The 14,880-nt window shown below is 46.8% G+C and overlaps 2 protein-coding genes across 6 annotated transcripts in view; both read right to left on the reverse strand.

Annotated features, from left to right (window-relative positions):
* Nucleotides 1–707: 707 nt before the first annotated feature.
* LOC133114141 (voltage-dependent L-type calcium channel subunit beta-1-like) lies at nucleotides 708–1,295 on the reverse strand (the record flags this gene model as incomplete). Its single annotated transcript, XM_061223331.1, has 1 exon — nucleotides 708–1,295. A coding segment is annotated over one exon (567 nt), but the record flags the coding sequence as incomplete, so codon positions are not given.
* Nucleotides 1,296–3,139: 1,844 nt separating this feature from the next.
* LOC133115263 (voltage-dependent L-type calcium channel subunit beta-1-like) overlaps nucleotides 3,140–14,880 on the reverse strand; it is a 58,682-nt gene continuing 46,941 nt past the window's right edge. For all 5 annotated transcript variants that reach the window (XM_061225082.1, XM_061225081.1, XM_061225083.1 and 2 more), the window contains 3 exons: nucleotides 7,361–7,512; nucleotides 6,707–6,802; nucleotides 3,140–4,805 (listed from right to left, as the gene is read on the reverse strand). In XM_061225082.1, the coding sequence (XP_061081066.1) occupies nucleotides 4,512–4,805; nucleotides 6,707–6,802; nucleotides 7,361–7,512 (542 nt within the window). In that variant the 3' untranslated portion in view covers nucleotides 3,140–4,511. The remainder of the gene's footprint in view (nucleotides 4,806–6,706; nucleotides 6,803–7,360; nucleotides 7,513–14,880) is intronic.

The following is a 14,880-nucleotide window of genomic DNA, read 5'->3' on the forward strand; positions in this document are numbered from 1 at the left end:
ACTCTCTAATCGCAGGTATCGCTAGCTTTTACCAGAGCTACTAACAGAACAAATCTACTCTCACCCTCCAACCAACCGTCAGGGAGACCAGCACCAGGTCTACACTATGAAGCATATCAGCAAAATTCTTTGGGGTTTTGAGACTTACAATTTGAGGCAATGATTCAATAAATAAATAAATAAATAAATTAGGTGGAATAAATAACAAAAATATGGCAACATTTATTCCAGAGAGGTTAAGAGTTGAGGTGGAGAGGGGAGCAGAAAGAGAGGGAGGGAAGCCCTCTAGCTGAGCGGACCCTGAAGCTCCACATCGGAGAGTCAACCCTGTTTAAGACCGAAGAAGACGGGCCAAAATGGCGGCTTCCGTCTTCTCCCGTTTAATCCCAGCCACTTCTACACTGAGAGCTTACCAATCATTCTAACTGATTAGTGTAAAAAAATGTAATCCTTTCGTCACTAAGCGGTAAAAAGACTTTACCTTTTTCACACGTACGGTCTGAATCGTCAACGCTAACTTTAGAACCTGGCAGTGTTTGCTGTGTTTTTCAGAATAAAGAGTGCTAGCTAGTGTGAGAGAAGGTCAGTTCTGTTGTTGCAAACTCGTCCAATCGAAAATCGCTGCTTAACTTGTCAATCAATCCGGTTCCCCCTCCCTCTCCTCCCTGGCCCCTCCCCCCCGCCCGCCCCCCCGTGTCTGTCAGTCATCCTCAGGGCGAATGGCTTGTTCAGTGGATAAAGACGCCCCTCCCCCAGTCCTCCTGGCTCTTGTTGTAGTCGGCAGGCTCCTGGCAGTACCGCTCCCTCTGATTGGAGCGGCCGTGCTGCTCCAGGTCCAGGTTCTCCTGGTTGGGCTCGGCGCCCGGGTCTTCCCAGGATGCCGGGCGGCTGTGGAAGCGGCCGTTCCCCCCGCGGTGGAAGGGCTGGGGCTCCTCGTAGGGGTCGGTCTCGGCGTCGACGCAGGAGTCCCCCGCCTCGGTGTAGGCCGAGTCCCGGCTGCCCTGTGTCTCCGAGTCGAAGGTGTCCTGCCGGGAGAGGCTCCGCCCGCCCAGGGGCGTGGCCCGGGAAGAGGGGCGCGTGTAGCCGCGATGCTGCCCTAGCCGCCGCCTCCCCTCGCCACCGCCGCCGCCGTTGCCGTGGAAACCGCCCCGCTCCAGCAGACGCCCGTCCTGCTTCTGTTCTCCGTGAACCAGGTACGCCCCCTGCAGGCCCCCGCCACGCGCCACGCCCCGGTCATGCAAAGACAAGAAAAACCACACAGCGAGGCACACAGGCAGCGGGTTAGTCAGCGTGAGTCAAAAACAGGTTAGGATTTGCACAAACACTCCACACAGTGCCCATTATGTTAGAGCCAGAAGATGGAAGAGCGAGGCTTCACCATGCCCCGTACAATGAGCTGTCAGTCATCGACTTGTTCAAACCGACTGAATAGATTTGCAATCCACAGCTCGGCTCTTGCAGCGAGTGGCTTCAGTGAAACCTCACTCTCTCTTCACTGGGCTCATTCAGTTGCAGTTAAACGGTTAATAATCTCAGTTTGGCTCAAACCGACCCAGGGGGTCCAGTAAAAATGACCCACTAGCTGGACTGCAACAGTGTGAGGTAGAATTGCGCAAACAACACTCAACAAAGTGCTCTTTAGCTTGCATTGTAATAAGCACAAAGAAATGTATTTTATAACCTGACTGTATTACAATAACAACTATTTCCACTGTCACAGCATTGAACGGGTGTGGCAACCTTTGTATTGCAGTATACAGGCTAATACTAGTCTGGAGGGGGAACCAATTCAGAGACACAATATACAACCAGGCTACATTCAGGATGACGAAACTACTAACCATCTATTTAGTGAAATGGTGCTCTACCCTGCTGTAAAATCCAGCTATGCCAGCTTGACCAGTTCACAAATTGAGCCTGGTCATAAACTGGTCTCGCTGGGTATGAGCTGGTCAACCAGCTATTGCTGGTAGCTTGTTACCCGCTGTTTCAAAACATAGCATGAGCTGTTCAAAACATATCAAGCTGGGAGCTGGTCTGAACCGGTCAACCAGCTAAACCACATCAAACTGTTACCTGGTCTGAACTGGTCAACCAGCTGTTTCAAAACTTAGAAGCTCTGAGCTTTCAGCAGGGTATACAGAATATCCAGCTGCAGAGAGCTGGTACCATCACTGCCCATTGGGAGATTGATTGTGCTCTCACAGTAATACTTATTTGCTGCTAACTTCAGCACAGACACCAAGTGGGAGCAACCCTATGGCATATGAATTATTCCATAGGTTCAGCAACTAACAGAAGCTGTGCAGATTACATTTTTAAATACAATCCATTTACAGCTGGATAAAATACTGAAGTGATAAGTACCTTGCTCAAGGGTAGAAAAGCAGTGACCTCGCTTGGCGAGGAACCCAAAGCAGTAAAGGTAACCCTGCTGAAAAAAAAACTGCTCAAGCTATGTTTTGAAACAGCTGGCAGCAGGCTGACCAGTTCAGACTGGCAACCAGCTCAGAATAGCTACCAACACTAGCTGGTTGAGCAGCTCATACCCAGCTAGACCAGCTTATGACCAGCTTGACCAGCTCAATTTCCAAGCTGGTATAGCTGGATTTTACAGCAGGGTAAGTATAGGATCTTAAATGTAGCCAGGATCTGTACAGCACAGCTCTGAGATACCTATAGCAGATGCGTCCAATGGAGAGTGAGTCCCTCACTCTGACAAAATGACCCCTATCTCAGGGCAAAGCAGGTGTATCTTTCCCTAACAGCACTTTGTCTAAAAAAAGCTTATCACGGTAGCTGGGCATGGTGACGACAAAGCTACCTTAATCAAAATTCTCATGTACCAAAAGACCAAAACCTACAGATTAGGCTAATGCTCCTAATGTCACGCACATGCCTCTATATTAAATATAATTCCAACATGTAAGGCAAAATGTTTCAAACAGCAAGCAATGCAAGAGGCAAAGCAAGCAATGTCTTGAGTACTCATCAGCTATACTCATACTATACTATACTATACTGTGTGATATAAACACAACTAACTATGGAACAAAGAAAAACAACTACTCAGTAAATGTATGTATATTCTCAAAAGCAAAGATATTTGTGTGAAGAAGACAGTAATTAAACCAACAAACAAGGACACAGGTGTATTTGTAAACAAATAATTGCTCATCACGATACAATGATGTTTTTATACAGTATTTGTTCAAGTCTACAGTGTTTTTAAGTCTCTTTTTTTGAGTATTCACAATCGAAAGCTAGAAGAGAACAAAAAAGTATTCACAAATCAAAACCTAGAAATGAGAAATTCAGTCCCAGAAAACTAACCAACATCACATTTCCCGAGGTGCCATTTAAAAAAAAAAAATCAGGCTCAACAAAAATACATTTTTACCAGACACTCGACAGTCATGTTCTTCAATGTTCCACTTTCATATACAGGCACTGAGGAGACTGATAATTGAGGGACTTATTGAGGGACTATTTAGTTACAAGAAGTAACTGTTGGTTAAAGAGTCCTTACACCAATGTATTATGGAACGTACAAGGACGATAATAACCAATATTCATGCTCTCAGTTTCCCGGCTGAAAGAAACTGATTCGCCTTTGGACTGCTGGCCAAAAGCCCAAGCCACCTGGCCTTCCTGTTTAGCTGTATGAAGCTAATGTGTTAAACAGGAAACAGTGGTGTTTGAGTGGTGAGTGAGCCCCTCCCGGGCCGGCACCTCAGAGCTGGCCTGAGAAAGCAGCGGTGGGCGGGGCTGACTGACAGGACAGCGTCATGGTTACGGGAAGGAGGGAGGCAGCCGGGGTCTCCCGGTTGGACGTGTGGGAAACGACGCACGTCTGGCTGAAATCGGCTACGCGTTCCCCGCGCAGGAAACGACGGTCCCAACCGAACGGTGAGTGAACCGGTTACAAGCTGTACTGAGCGTGTTCTTAAAAGCCAGGTGCGTTTGTCATTTTATTTGTGGCTCTGAGTTAAAGCTTGTAATCGTGTCTCAGGTAGTGTTGACCTATACAGGATCCAGTGCATCGCTGGTCTGTTCTCTGTGTTTCCCTAAGGAACAGTTATCTTTCAGTGTTTTGGCAGAAAATAATATATATGTTATTTGTTTGTTTGTGTGTGTGTTGGGGGGGGAGGGGTATTGGGATGATATAATCGTACAGGGCTGCGCCGTGTTTGTTAGAAGATGCAGGTGTCATAGGTAGTTTACGTAAGGGTGTGTAAGTGTGAGCGTTTGAGCTTTGCAGTACAGTCTCTACTCCCCCTGCTGCGAGTGTGTATACAGTATGTGAGAGCGTGTTTCGACTAGACAGAGTGTGTTTGTAAGCGTGTGGGAGTTGTGTGTGTGTGTGTGTGTGTGTACGGCTGAGCTGGGATTAACCCTCCCCAGGGGCGTACAGCGCTTTGGGGGTACAGCGCGTTATGAGACGGGGGGCGGTGGTGGCGTAGAGACTCTCTGCGGCCGGGGTTTTGCGTGACCCTCGCCCCTCCGGGCCTCTAGAGGGCGTGCTCCTCCACCTCCTTCTTCTTCTTCTGCGGGGCGGCGGGCGCCTCCAGCCCGGGCCACAGGTCCAGGTTGCGGCGCAGGGAGGTGAGCACCTGTACCTGCAGGTTGGAGACGGGCTCGGGGGAGGCGGCCAGCGCGGCCGTGGCCATGGTGCGGTTGAGCAGCGGGTTGGGAGGGTTGCAGCTGGGCGGGTGGGTGGCCTTCCAGTAGGCCTCCAGGTAGTCCGCCAGGTGCTCGCAGGCGTCCTCCAACTGGTTCTCGTCCAGGATGATGTCGAACAGCTCCTGCAACGCAATGCGTGTCAATGCGACGCTCCCTCTACGCCTATACAGGGCGGCCTGTAGCATAGTGGTTAAGGTAAATGACTGGGACACGCAAGGTCAGTGGTTTTAATCCCGGTGTAGCCATGATAAGATCCGCACAGCCGTTGGGCCCTTGAGCAAGGCCCTTAACCCTGCATTGCTCCAGGGGAGGATTGTCTCCTGCTTAGTCTAATCAACTGTATGTTGCTGTGGATAAGAGCGTCTGCCAAATGCCAATAATGTTATGTAATGCATACAGTCCTCACTCCTGTAGGGCGGCCTGTAGCATAGTGGTTAAGGTAAATGACTAGGGCATGCAAGGTCGGTGGTTCTAATCCCGGTGTAGCCACAATATGATTTGTACAGCTGTTGAGCAAGGCCCTTAACCCTGCATTGCTCCTGCTTAGTCTAATCAACTGTATATTGCTCTGGATAAGGGTGTCTGCCAAATGCCTGTAATGTAATGTCCTGGAGGATGGGTTGGTTTTTGTTTTTGCCTTAATGGCAGCAACCACTTCAGGCCCAAGCAACCAGGTGAGGTGAGTTAGCTGTGTAGTTAACTGCTTTAATCGATCAATCAAGTGCTGAGTAACAACAAAAGCCAGCACCCCCTGCAGCTCTCCAGGACCAGGAGTGAGGACCACTGCCCAACACAGACCTGGGTCAAATAAGTAATTGTTTTAGATTCAAATACTTTTCTCTGCTTTACTGAGCCTGTCTGGTGTCTTGGAATCGATGAAATACTCTCAAAAAGTGCAAACCCCGCCTTCTGGTCCTCTTGGCTCAAACTAGGCAAGATCAATCAAGCGCAGAAAACTGAATCCAAAACAATGACATATTTGACCCAGGTCTGCCTGTACAACACTGTATTTGAAGCATACCATAACTTATATACCATATATGCATGCTATAACCTCTGATAATGTATGTGTATGGGTATGTATGTGTAAAGATGTATCTTTTCTTTTTCTTTTGTATTTTCAGTATGATTAAATGTTCTCAAATTTCTTCTCCAGTTTTCTTTTTTTGATTGTTTTCCTACACCAGTGATTTGGATTCCTGGTCCTGGAGAGCCACAGGTTCTATTCAGGTTTTTGTTTTCAACTTAATATCAGCAACCAATTCAGACCCAAGAAACCAGGTGAGGTGAGAAAACTAATAACCTGCTTTCATGAATCAATTAAGAGCAGAGTAACAACAAAAGCCAGCACATCCTACGGCTCTCCAGGACCAGGAGTGAAGATCACTGCTCTATGCTAAAAACGAAGAAAAGCCCACACAAGGAATTATAATAATTAAGAAGATGTAAACACCCTCTAATTTAAAACTGTATTTTGGGCACATGGGGACAGAGACAGTGGATAATTATCAATGTCTGAGTCGAGAGCAGGAAGACATTTATGTCAAAACAATTTAGTCATGTTTATTATCACTCCAGCTGAGTCATTTTTGACTCCCACAATTCAACTCTAGCTGTTTCATGTTTAGTGATGTTAAAACAGCTACAATATATTTTTGTTAATGGTTGACCCAATGAAACTATGAATGTCGCTATTAATTTCCCATTGACCCAAACTCGGCTGAACGTTCAGTAATCTGGCGATATCCTGGAAATTCAACACCTAGAAATGGACATAATTTTCATGCTTTATTTGCAGCTTTTACAGGAATAAAGCACAGCCCACCACCCGCGTGTCGTGAGCACTGTGTGTTTCTTCAGTGTGAGTGATTCACTTGTCAGGCTGGTTTTACCGTACACCATGTACAGAACTCATTGGCCAAGGGGTCTCTGGCTTCAGCAGCCACTGTGTGTGGAGGCGCGGTCTCCAGGGGGGTTGCTATGCAAGTGATGTAATAATAGAGGGGGGGGGGGGGGCACTCACTGGGGGGCACTGGGCCAGCTTGTCTGCTGCCACCATCTGCACATTGAGGTGTTTGGCCTGGGACTTTCCCCGGGACTTTATCAGCCTCTGTAGCACCTGAGAACAGAGGAGCAAGGGTTATTTATCACACACACACACACACACACACACACACACACTCATGCACACACACACAAACACAAACTAAGACACTCACCAACATGAAACTAACACTAAAGAGTTTGAGAGTGCACTCCCTGTTGAACTCCCTGAATTGCTTTTAGCTGCCAGTAGTGATTCTTACATTAGAATGTTCAGTTCATTCATCAAATTGTTCCAAATGCACTGTCCAACGGATCCTAATAAACACGCTTTTTCAAATATAATAAGATAAGACATACTTTATTGGGGTAAATAGATATACCATAGGGGTAATTTGTCCTCATTTGAACCATCCTTGTTACTTAGGAGCAGTGGGCAGCCACTGTACCCAGAGTAAACCCACACAAACACAGGGAGAACATACAAACTCCACATAGAGAGGATGTGGCCGGGTGGGAATTGAACCCAGGACCGGCACCTTGTGAGGCAATGGTGCTCACCAGTACACCAATGGGCCACCAACTGATATCTAAATACCTGTACAGAGAGAATGCAGGAGTGGCTCATGGGTACCTTGGGTGAGGCGATCTTGATGTAGACAATAATGGGGGCCAGGGAAGTCTTGGCCAACTGGGCGGGGTGGTTGATGGTGTCGGCATCCAGGGCTACCAGCTGCAGGGTGCGGGCCAGCTCAAAGATACGCTCGATCTCGCTCTGCACCTCAGCTGGGGGTCAAAGGTTAAAGAGCTAGGTTAGCACGGGGGTCCACTGTGAAGGGCGTGCAGAAGGTCAGCCTTAATCAGGGGCAGCAACAACAACAACAAGGGTGCCCAGCCCTGGTTCAGGACATACACTCAGTGAGCAGTTTATTAGGAAGACCTGCACACCAGCTTGTTAAAGCAGACATTTAATCAGCCAATCATGTGGCAGCAACTAAATGCATAAAAGCATGCAGATGTGGTCAGGAGGTTCAGCTGTTTTTCAGACCAAATGTCAGAATGGGGAAGAAATGTGACCTAAATGACTTGTTGGTGCCAGGCAGTCTCTACAGTTTGAAGAGAATGGTGCAAAAAAAACAAAAAACATCCAGTGAGCAGCAGTGCTTCAGGGAAAAACACCTCACTTGACCCTGGATCTCCACAGCCAGGAATAGGGACCGCAGCAAACTCTGCCCCAGCAAGCAAGCACATATTGGACCTATTGGTGCACTGGTGGTGGGACCATTCAGCAGCCATTTTGGCCCTTCTTGGCTGATCCTCATCTCGACTGCCGAACAGCTGTGCTGTTAGCAAGCTGCTAGCAGGCCACCGTATGCTTGTCAGCTGGGGCTACTCTCTGCGACCAGGGTTGGGAACCCCTGGCCTCCCCTATGGAGTTCATCTTAGGGCCATACACTTCAGAGGTAGCATGAAGGCTAGTGTACAATGGACGTGAAGCAAAATACAACATATAAAAATACAAATAAATTACAGATTTAAAAAAAAGACTAAACGAAAAGCAATCTCTAATACTGTAGCCTCTTTTGGTCTTTAGCTTGTTTGATATATGCTTTCCTTCAGAGTATGTTTCCTCTGGGTACTAGCTCTCCATTTCAACAGTCATTTACAATGAAGGTGGACAAAGGGTAGGTTTATGCAGTGGCAACACACACTGTATTAAATACAAGCAGTGTGAGTTTCCTGATACACAGAAATCATGCAAACCGGAAAGAATTGTTAGTGCCATGCAATTGTGACGAGTACTAGCTTTCAGTACATAATGGATTCACTATATACCGTATGAGAAAAACAATGAAATTTTCGGAACATTATCATACGCCTTGTCATCACCCCACAGCTCATTGTGCGCGTTTCACTGGCTTTGAAAAGTGACCGCAGGCATGCGTACAACCAACAAACAGACACCATGGCGCACACACACACACTCGCGTACACACACAAGACGCTCAAACTGCAAACTTGTGTGCAGAAACGGGATGACAACAATCGAAAAAGCTGCGCCCACTTCCTGTTATAATAGCGATAACAATATAATAACAGCAGAAGTGTGGCGTGCTGACATCCGTCGTCATCGCTGCTCAGAAAAACCGTTCCATTACGCGTGAGCTGTGATTTCCGGAAAGCAGAACTGTAGATAATGAGCAGACAAATTACCATTCGGGCGCCCGAAGCTAAATTATTTTGGGGCTCGAAACCAGCGACTCTACAGTTGCCGGTCAAACAACCTACAGCTAGATTACCCTGCCAACCAGGGACAAGGAAGCCAGTCAAACAGAAATATGTGAGAGAGTAAGTGTCTGTTTTCACACTGCCTCAGTTACATTAAGCGAGAAGAACCACATACTCAACACTAAAACACTGTACCCAGTCCACATTACTCCGCACGCTGGCATTCCTTACATTCTGAACATTTTCACAATTTTTTACTGAAAATATATGCAGATATTTTGAGTATGTGGTTCACCTACTGTGGCTGCTAAAAGTCTGTCTGCCTGTGACACCACAGATGAGCACTGTCCTGGTTAGTGCACAGGTGCAAGTTCACAGAGTACACATGTGATTCCGGATCGTGAAAACGCTGAGATTTCTGTACCTGTGTGGGCTAGGCTCATGTATTCTGGGAAAACGAATCCAAAACAATGACATATTTGAGTCCCACACATAGCTCAGCGGAGCATGGAAAACTTGGGCCGGGCGGGGGAGGGCGGGGGGCGTTAATTATGTGGGCGGCGACTGCAAGCACAGACGGAGGAGCCATTTTGGTTTGCGCAGAAAGGCGCGGACTGGATGGACCCACCGCACAAAGCATTCTGTGTGTGAGCTACAGCGGGGGTGTGTCTGAAAACACACAAACACACACATTTCCTTCCTCGCAGCCTGGAGGTTTCTGACACACTGCCATGATACAGGGTGTGGAATTCTTCAAGCGGCGCACAAGGAAGTACGTGAGGAGTGCGACCTGATTCATATCAGCCGAATCCCCGCCCGTTTCCACGTTACTCTGTGACGCGTGATTGGAATTCTTCAAGCGGTGGCTAAGGAAGCATCACAGGATGTCCCGATGACAGATGGTCATATTCTCACACTCACACTCACACTCTCACACTCTCACACTCTCACACTCTCACACTCTCACACTCTCACACTCTCACACTCTCACACTCACACACTCACACACTCACACTCTCACACACTCACACTCACACTCTCACACACTCACACTCACACTCACACACTCACACTCACACACTCACACACTCTCACACACTCACACACTCACACTCTCACACACTCTCACACACTCACACTCTCACACACTCACACACTCACACACTCTCACACTCACACTCTCACACTCTCACACTCACACACTCTCACACTCTCACACTCACACACACTCACACTCACACACACTCACACTCACACACTCACACACACTCACACTCACACACTCACACACACTCACACTCACACACTCACACTCACACTCACACACTCACACTCACACTCACACACTCACACTCACACTCACACACTCACACTCACACTCACACTCACACACTCACACTCACACACTCACACTCACACTCACACTCACACACTCACACTCACACACTCACACTCACACACACTCACACACTCTCACACTCTCACACTCTCACACTCTCACACTCTCACACTCACACACTCTCACACTCACACACTCACACACTCTCACACTCACACTCACACTCACACTCCAACAGTGATTGGCTGCCATGCAAGGCGCCGACCAGCTCATTAGGAGCATTTGGGGGTTAGGTGTCTTGCTCAAGGACACTTCGACACAGCCCGGGCGGGGGATCGAACCGGCAACCCTCCGACTGCCAGACGACTGCTCTAACTGCCTGAGCCAATGAGACGACTGCTCTAACTGCCTGAGCCATGTCGCCCCCTGAATGCACATCTGAATCACCGCAGGCTTCCTGTGTCCTCACTAACCTCACTGACCCAGAACTACTTCGGAGACGGTGACAGAAAAATCGTTTGTCTGGCTGAAATTTGAAATTCGGACGCATTTGTTGTCGCGTCGTGACATAGTTGGTTCGTTTGGAGTGCGTCCCGATTCCTATGAACCGTATCGCCTGCTCACACTCATCTTTGTAGGCTTGTCCCCGCCCGTTTTCACGTTACTCTCTGATGAAAGGAACGAAGAAAGGGGCCTCGGTAGTCAAACCGTGGAAGCGGACAAAAGCCTTCCGGTTCTTTCTGTGACGGCCGCTTCCTTCCCTTCCAGATGAGTTTCCGCGCGCGGCTCATTGTTTTCCGAACGCGGTATCAGATGCAGACAGAGCCGCCGGGAGCGGTATTATTTTTCATTTCGTTCTGCGAGCCACAGGCGTACTAGAACCGGCACACCCGTGGGTAGATAGAGAGATGGCACAGGCAGGCAGGCGGACAGACAGACTGACTGACGGGCTGGATGCACGGACAGACGGGCGGCAGGGGGGTGGGGGGGGGGGTGTGTGGGGGGGACACAGCGAGAGCGTGGATACGTACCCAGCACGTCTGAGTCAAGAGTGTGTGGGAGAGTGTGGGTGAAAGACAGGGGAGAAGGGAGGGAGGACAGGATGAAAAAGAGAGAGAAGAGGCGAGATATCAGACTCAGATAGTCAGACAGAGCGCAACCCAACTCCAGGGCAGAGGTCTGTCAACCCCCCCCCCCTTCAGGACACAGGCCTAAATATATCTGTAGAACCCACACAGATGCACATTGAAATACCGGTAACACTTCATATGAACTACTGCAAGGTACATAAGTATTTGGACAGGGACACAATTTTAAATGCTGTAATTCCTACTGGAAGGTTGATGCAAGTACCCACAAATTAAACAACTAACAGTCTGCGCTTTAATTTGAGGCTATATGACATACGTCCATATCAAGGAGTTACAGCCCTTTAAAATTGACACTGTCCAAATACTTACGGACCTCACTGTGTATACCATTAAGCCTACATTACCCCTTTCATAATCAGCTGTGGCTGTGCATAGCAGCTTTTGACTAATGTCACAGCACTCTCCTAATGTACTGTATGCAGCAATGATTTTAAAACAGTTTTTAAATAATCTTTTTTTGTGAAACTCAGTGTGACATTATTATGTTGTAAGTTGTAATATACCATTGTGACTGGTTATAACGAGAGTTATGTCAGGTTTATGGTATGTAGGGCGTATTGCATGTAGTTAAAGCATTACCTTGATACTGTAACTGTTGATGAGCAATATGTGATATCTTAACATGAGACTAATCAAAACTCAGTATATATATAAAACGTAAACTCATAAAATCATATGGAATAACGTTCTCTGAAAATGGGTTTAATTATTTAAAAACTATCAGTAGTAATCAATAGCAACTGTGTGTTACAAGGTTTGGAGAACACCAAATCATTATCTGACCCAAATCTGGTGTTTTGTCCACTCTAAATTGGGAAACAATAACATTTCACAAACTTGGAACTAAACAAAATGTTCTCGTTTACTTGCCACAACTTGTTTTTGATTAATGTGATTTTGGAAAGTCTACACTGTTGACATGAATAATACTTCATACAGATAGCTAGACATACTGTAGATCGATTAACTCGGTAAAGTATAAAATTATAACCTGATGACATCATAGATTATTTTAAGTACTGTACTGTATGTGAAAACATGCACTTCAGGAGGAAGGGCATGCAGTATTTTTTTTAAACAGGGTAGCCGCAAAAAAGATGAGAGCCATTACAGAAGTGAACAGACACAGTAACTGCATTTAACTTTACAGGCTCTGTTTCTCAGCGCAATCTCAGAGCAATGGCCATTAAAGGTTAGCTATTAAGGCCAGTTTACCGTTAGGCCATGTGAGATCGGCCAGCGGACATTGCTACATTGTCCCCAACGATGACAATGTAGCTTGACTTTTATTTTTTTATTTTGGAACACTCATAAAACATATGAACACATGAATGATAACTCATCGCCTGAGTGGAGTCATTTGCAAGCTTGTTGATGTTACTCCGCAAAAAGGTCATTACAGATGAGAATGTTCTATAACAGTGTTGCCATGAATACTGAGCCAAAGATGGGGTCAAAGTTCAATACAATTTCAGTTTCAGCGATGGGCACAAGAATGATAGCAATGACAAAGAATCCTCTGACGCTCTAGTATAAATGCATCAACTAACTATAAACTGGCCTTCAGTCCCCAATTGTTATTCTTTGAGCGACAGAAACTCCATACTCAGGTAGCCATGGGCGAACAAAGACTCCCTGCTTTTTTTTGTGGAGCCAGACCTTCAGACAAGCTTGTGCTTGGTGTCCCTCCACACCCTGTCTCTGTGCCGGGAGAAACTGCACAGTCACTGAAAGGGAGTCTATTCTAGATCATTCCTGAACATCACATGTCACACAGTCACCTTCTTTCACTTCACTTTTGGCGTGAACATTTCCTGTTTACATTAGAGGAGTTTCAGTCTGTCTCCCTGCTGGGATGTGCGCTTAAAGAGAATTTATGCCATATGACAATTTAGCAACATTTAAATTTTTTTAATGTGCGTGTGTGTGTGTGTGTGTGTGTGTGTGTGGCCGTGTGCATGTGCACCCATATGTGTATCTGTATGCATGTGTGTGCATGTGTGTGTGTGTCTGTGTGTGAGCATGCACGTCTATGCGCACACATGTGTGTATGTGTGTGTCTGTCTGAGTGTGTGTGTATTTTTGCGTGCGCATACGTGTGCATGTCTGTGTGTGTGTCTCTCTGCATATGTGTGCGAGTGTGTGTGTGTGCGTGTCTGTCTGAGAGTGTGTGTGTGTGTCTGTCTGTGTGCATGTATGTGTGTCAGTGTATATGTGTGTGTGTCAGTGTGAGAGTGTATGTGTGTATGTTTATGTATGTGTGTGCGCATGTGTATGTGTGAGAGTGTATGTGTATGTGTATGTGTATGTGTATGTGAGTGTATACGTGTGTGTGTCTGTGTGAGAGTGTATGTGTGTGCATGTGAGTGTATATGTCTGTGTGTCTGTGTGAGAGTTTATGTGTATGTGAGTGTATATATGTGTGTGTCTGTGTGAGAGTATATGTGTGTGTGTGTGTGTGCGTGTGAGTGTATGTGTGTGTGTGTGTGTGTGTGTGTGTGTGAGAGTGTATATGTGTGTGTGTCTGTGTGAGAGTGTATGTGTGTATGTGTGAGTGTATGTGTGTGTGTGTGTGTGTGTGTGTGTGTGTCTGTGTGAGTGTGTATGTGTGTGTGTGTGTGTGAGTGTATATGTGTGTGTCTGTGTGAGAGTGTATGTGTGTGTGTGTGTGAGTGTATGTGTGTGTGTGTGTGTGTGTGTGAGAGTGTATATGTGTGTGTGTCTGTGTGAGAGTGTATGTGTGTCTGTGTGAGTGTGTATGTGTGTGTGTGTGTGTGAGTGTATATGTGTGTGTCTGTGTGAGAGTGTATGTGTGTGTGTGTGTGAGTGTATGTGTGTGTGTGTGTGTGTGTCTGTGTGAGTGTGTGTGTGTGTGAGTGTATATGTGTGTGTCTGTGTGAGAGTGTATGTGTGTGTGTGTGTGTGTCTGTGTGAGAGTGTATGTGTGTGTGTGTGTGAGTGTATATGTGTGTGTGAGTGTGTATGTGTGTGTGTGTGTGAGTGTATATGTGTGTGTCTGTGTGAGAGTGTATGTGTGTGTGTGTGTGTGTGTGTGAGTGTATATGTGTGTGTGTGTGTGTGTGTGTGTGTGAGTGTATATGTGTGTGTGTCTGTGTGAGAGTGTGTGTGTGTGTGTGCGTGTGTGTGAGTGTATATGTGTGTGTCTGTGTGAGAGTGTATGTGTGAGTGTATATATGTGTGTGTGTCTGTGTGAGAGTGTATGTGTGTGTGCGTGTGTATGTGTATGTGTGTGAGTGTATATGTGTGTGTGTCTGTGTGTGTGTCTGTGTGAGAGTGTATGTGTGTGTGTATGTGTGTGTGTGTGAGAGAGTGTATGTGTGTGTGTGTGTGTGTGTGTGTGTCTGTGTGAGAGTGTATGTGTGTGTGTGTGTGTGTCTGTGTGAGAGTGTATGTGTATGTGTGTGTGTGTGTGTC

The sequence above is a fragment of the Conger conger genome, chromosome 16 (genome assembly GCF_963514075.1).
Source record: "Conger conger chromosome 16, fConCon1.1, whole genome shotgun sequence".
In the NCBI taxonomy this organism is placed as follows: Eukaryota; Metazoa; Chordata; class Actinopteri; order Anguilliformes; family Congridae; genus Conger; species Conger conger.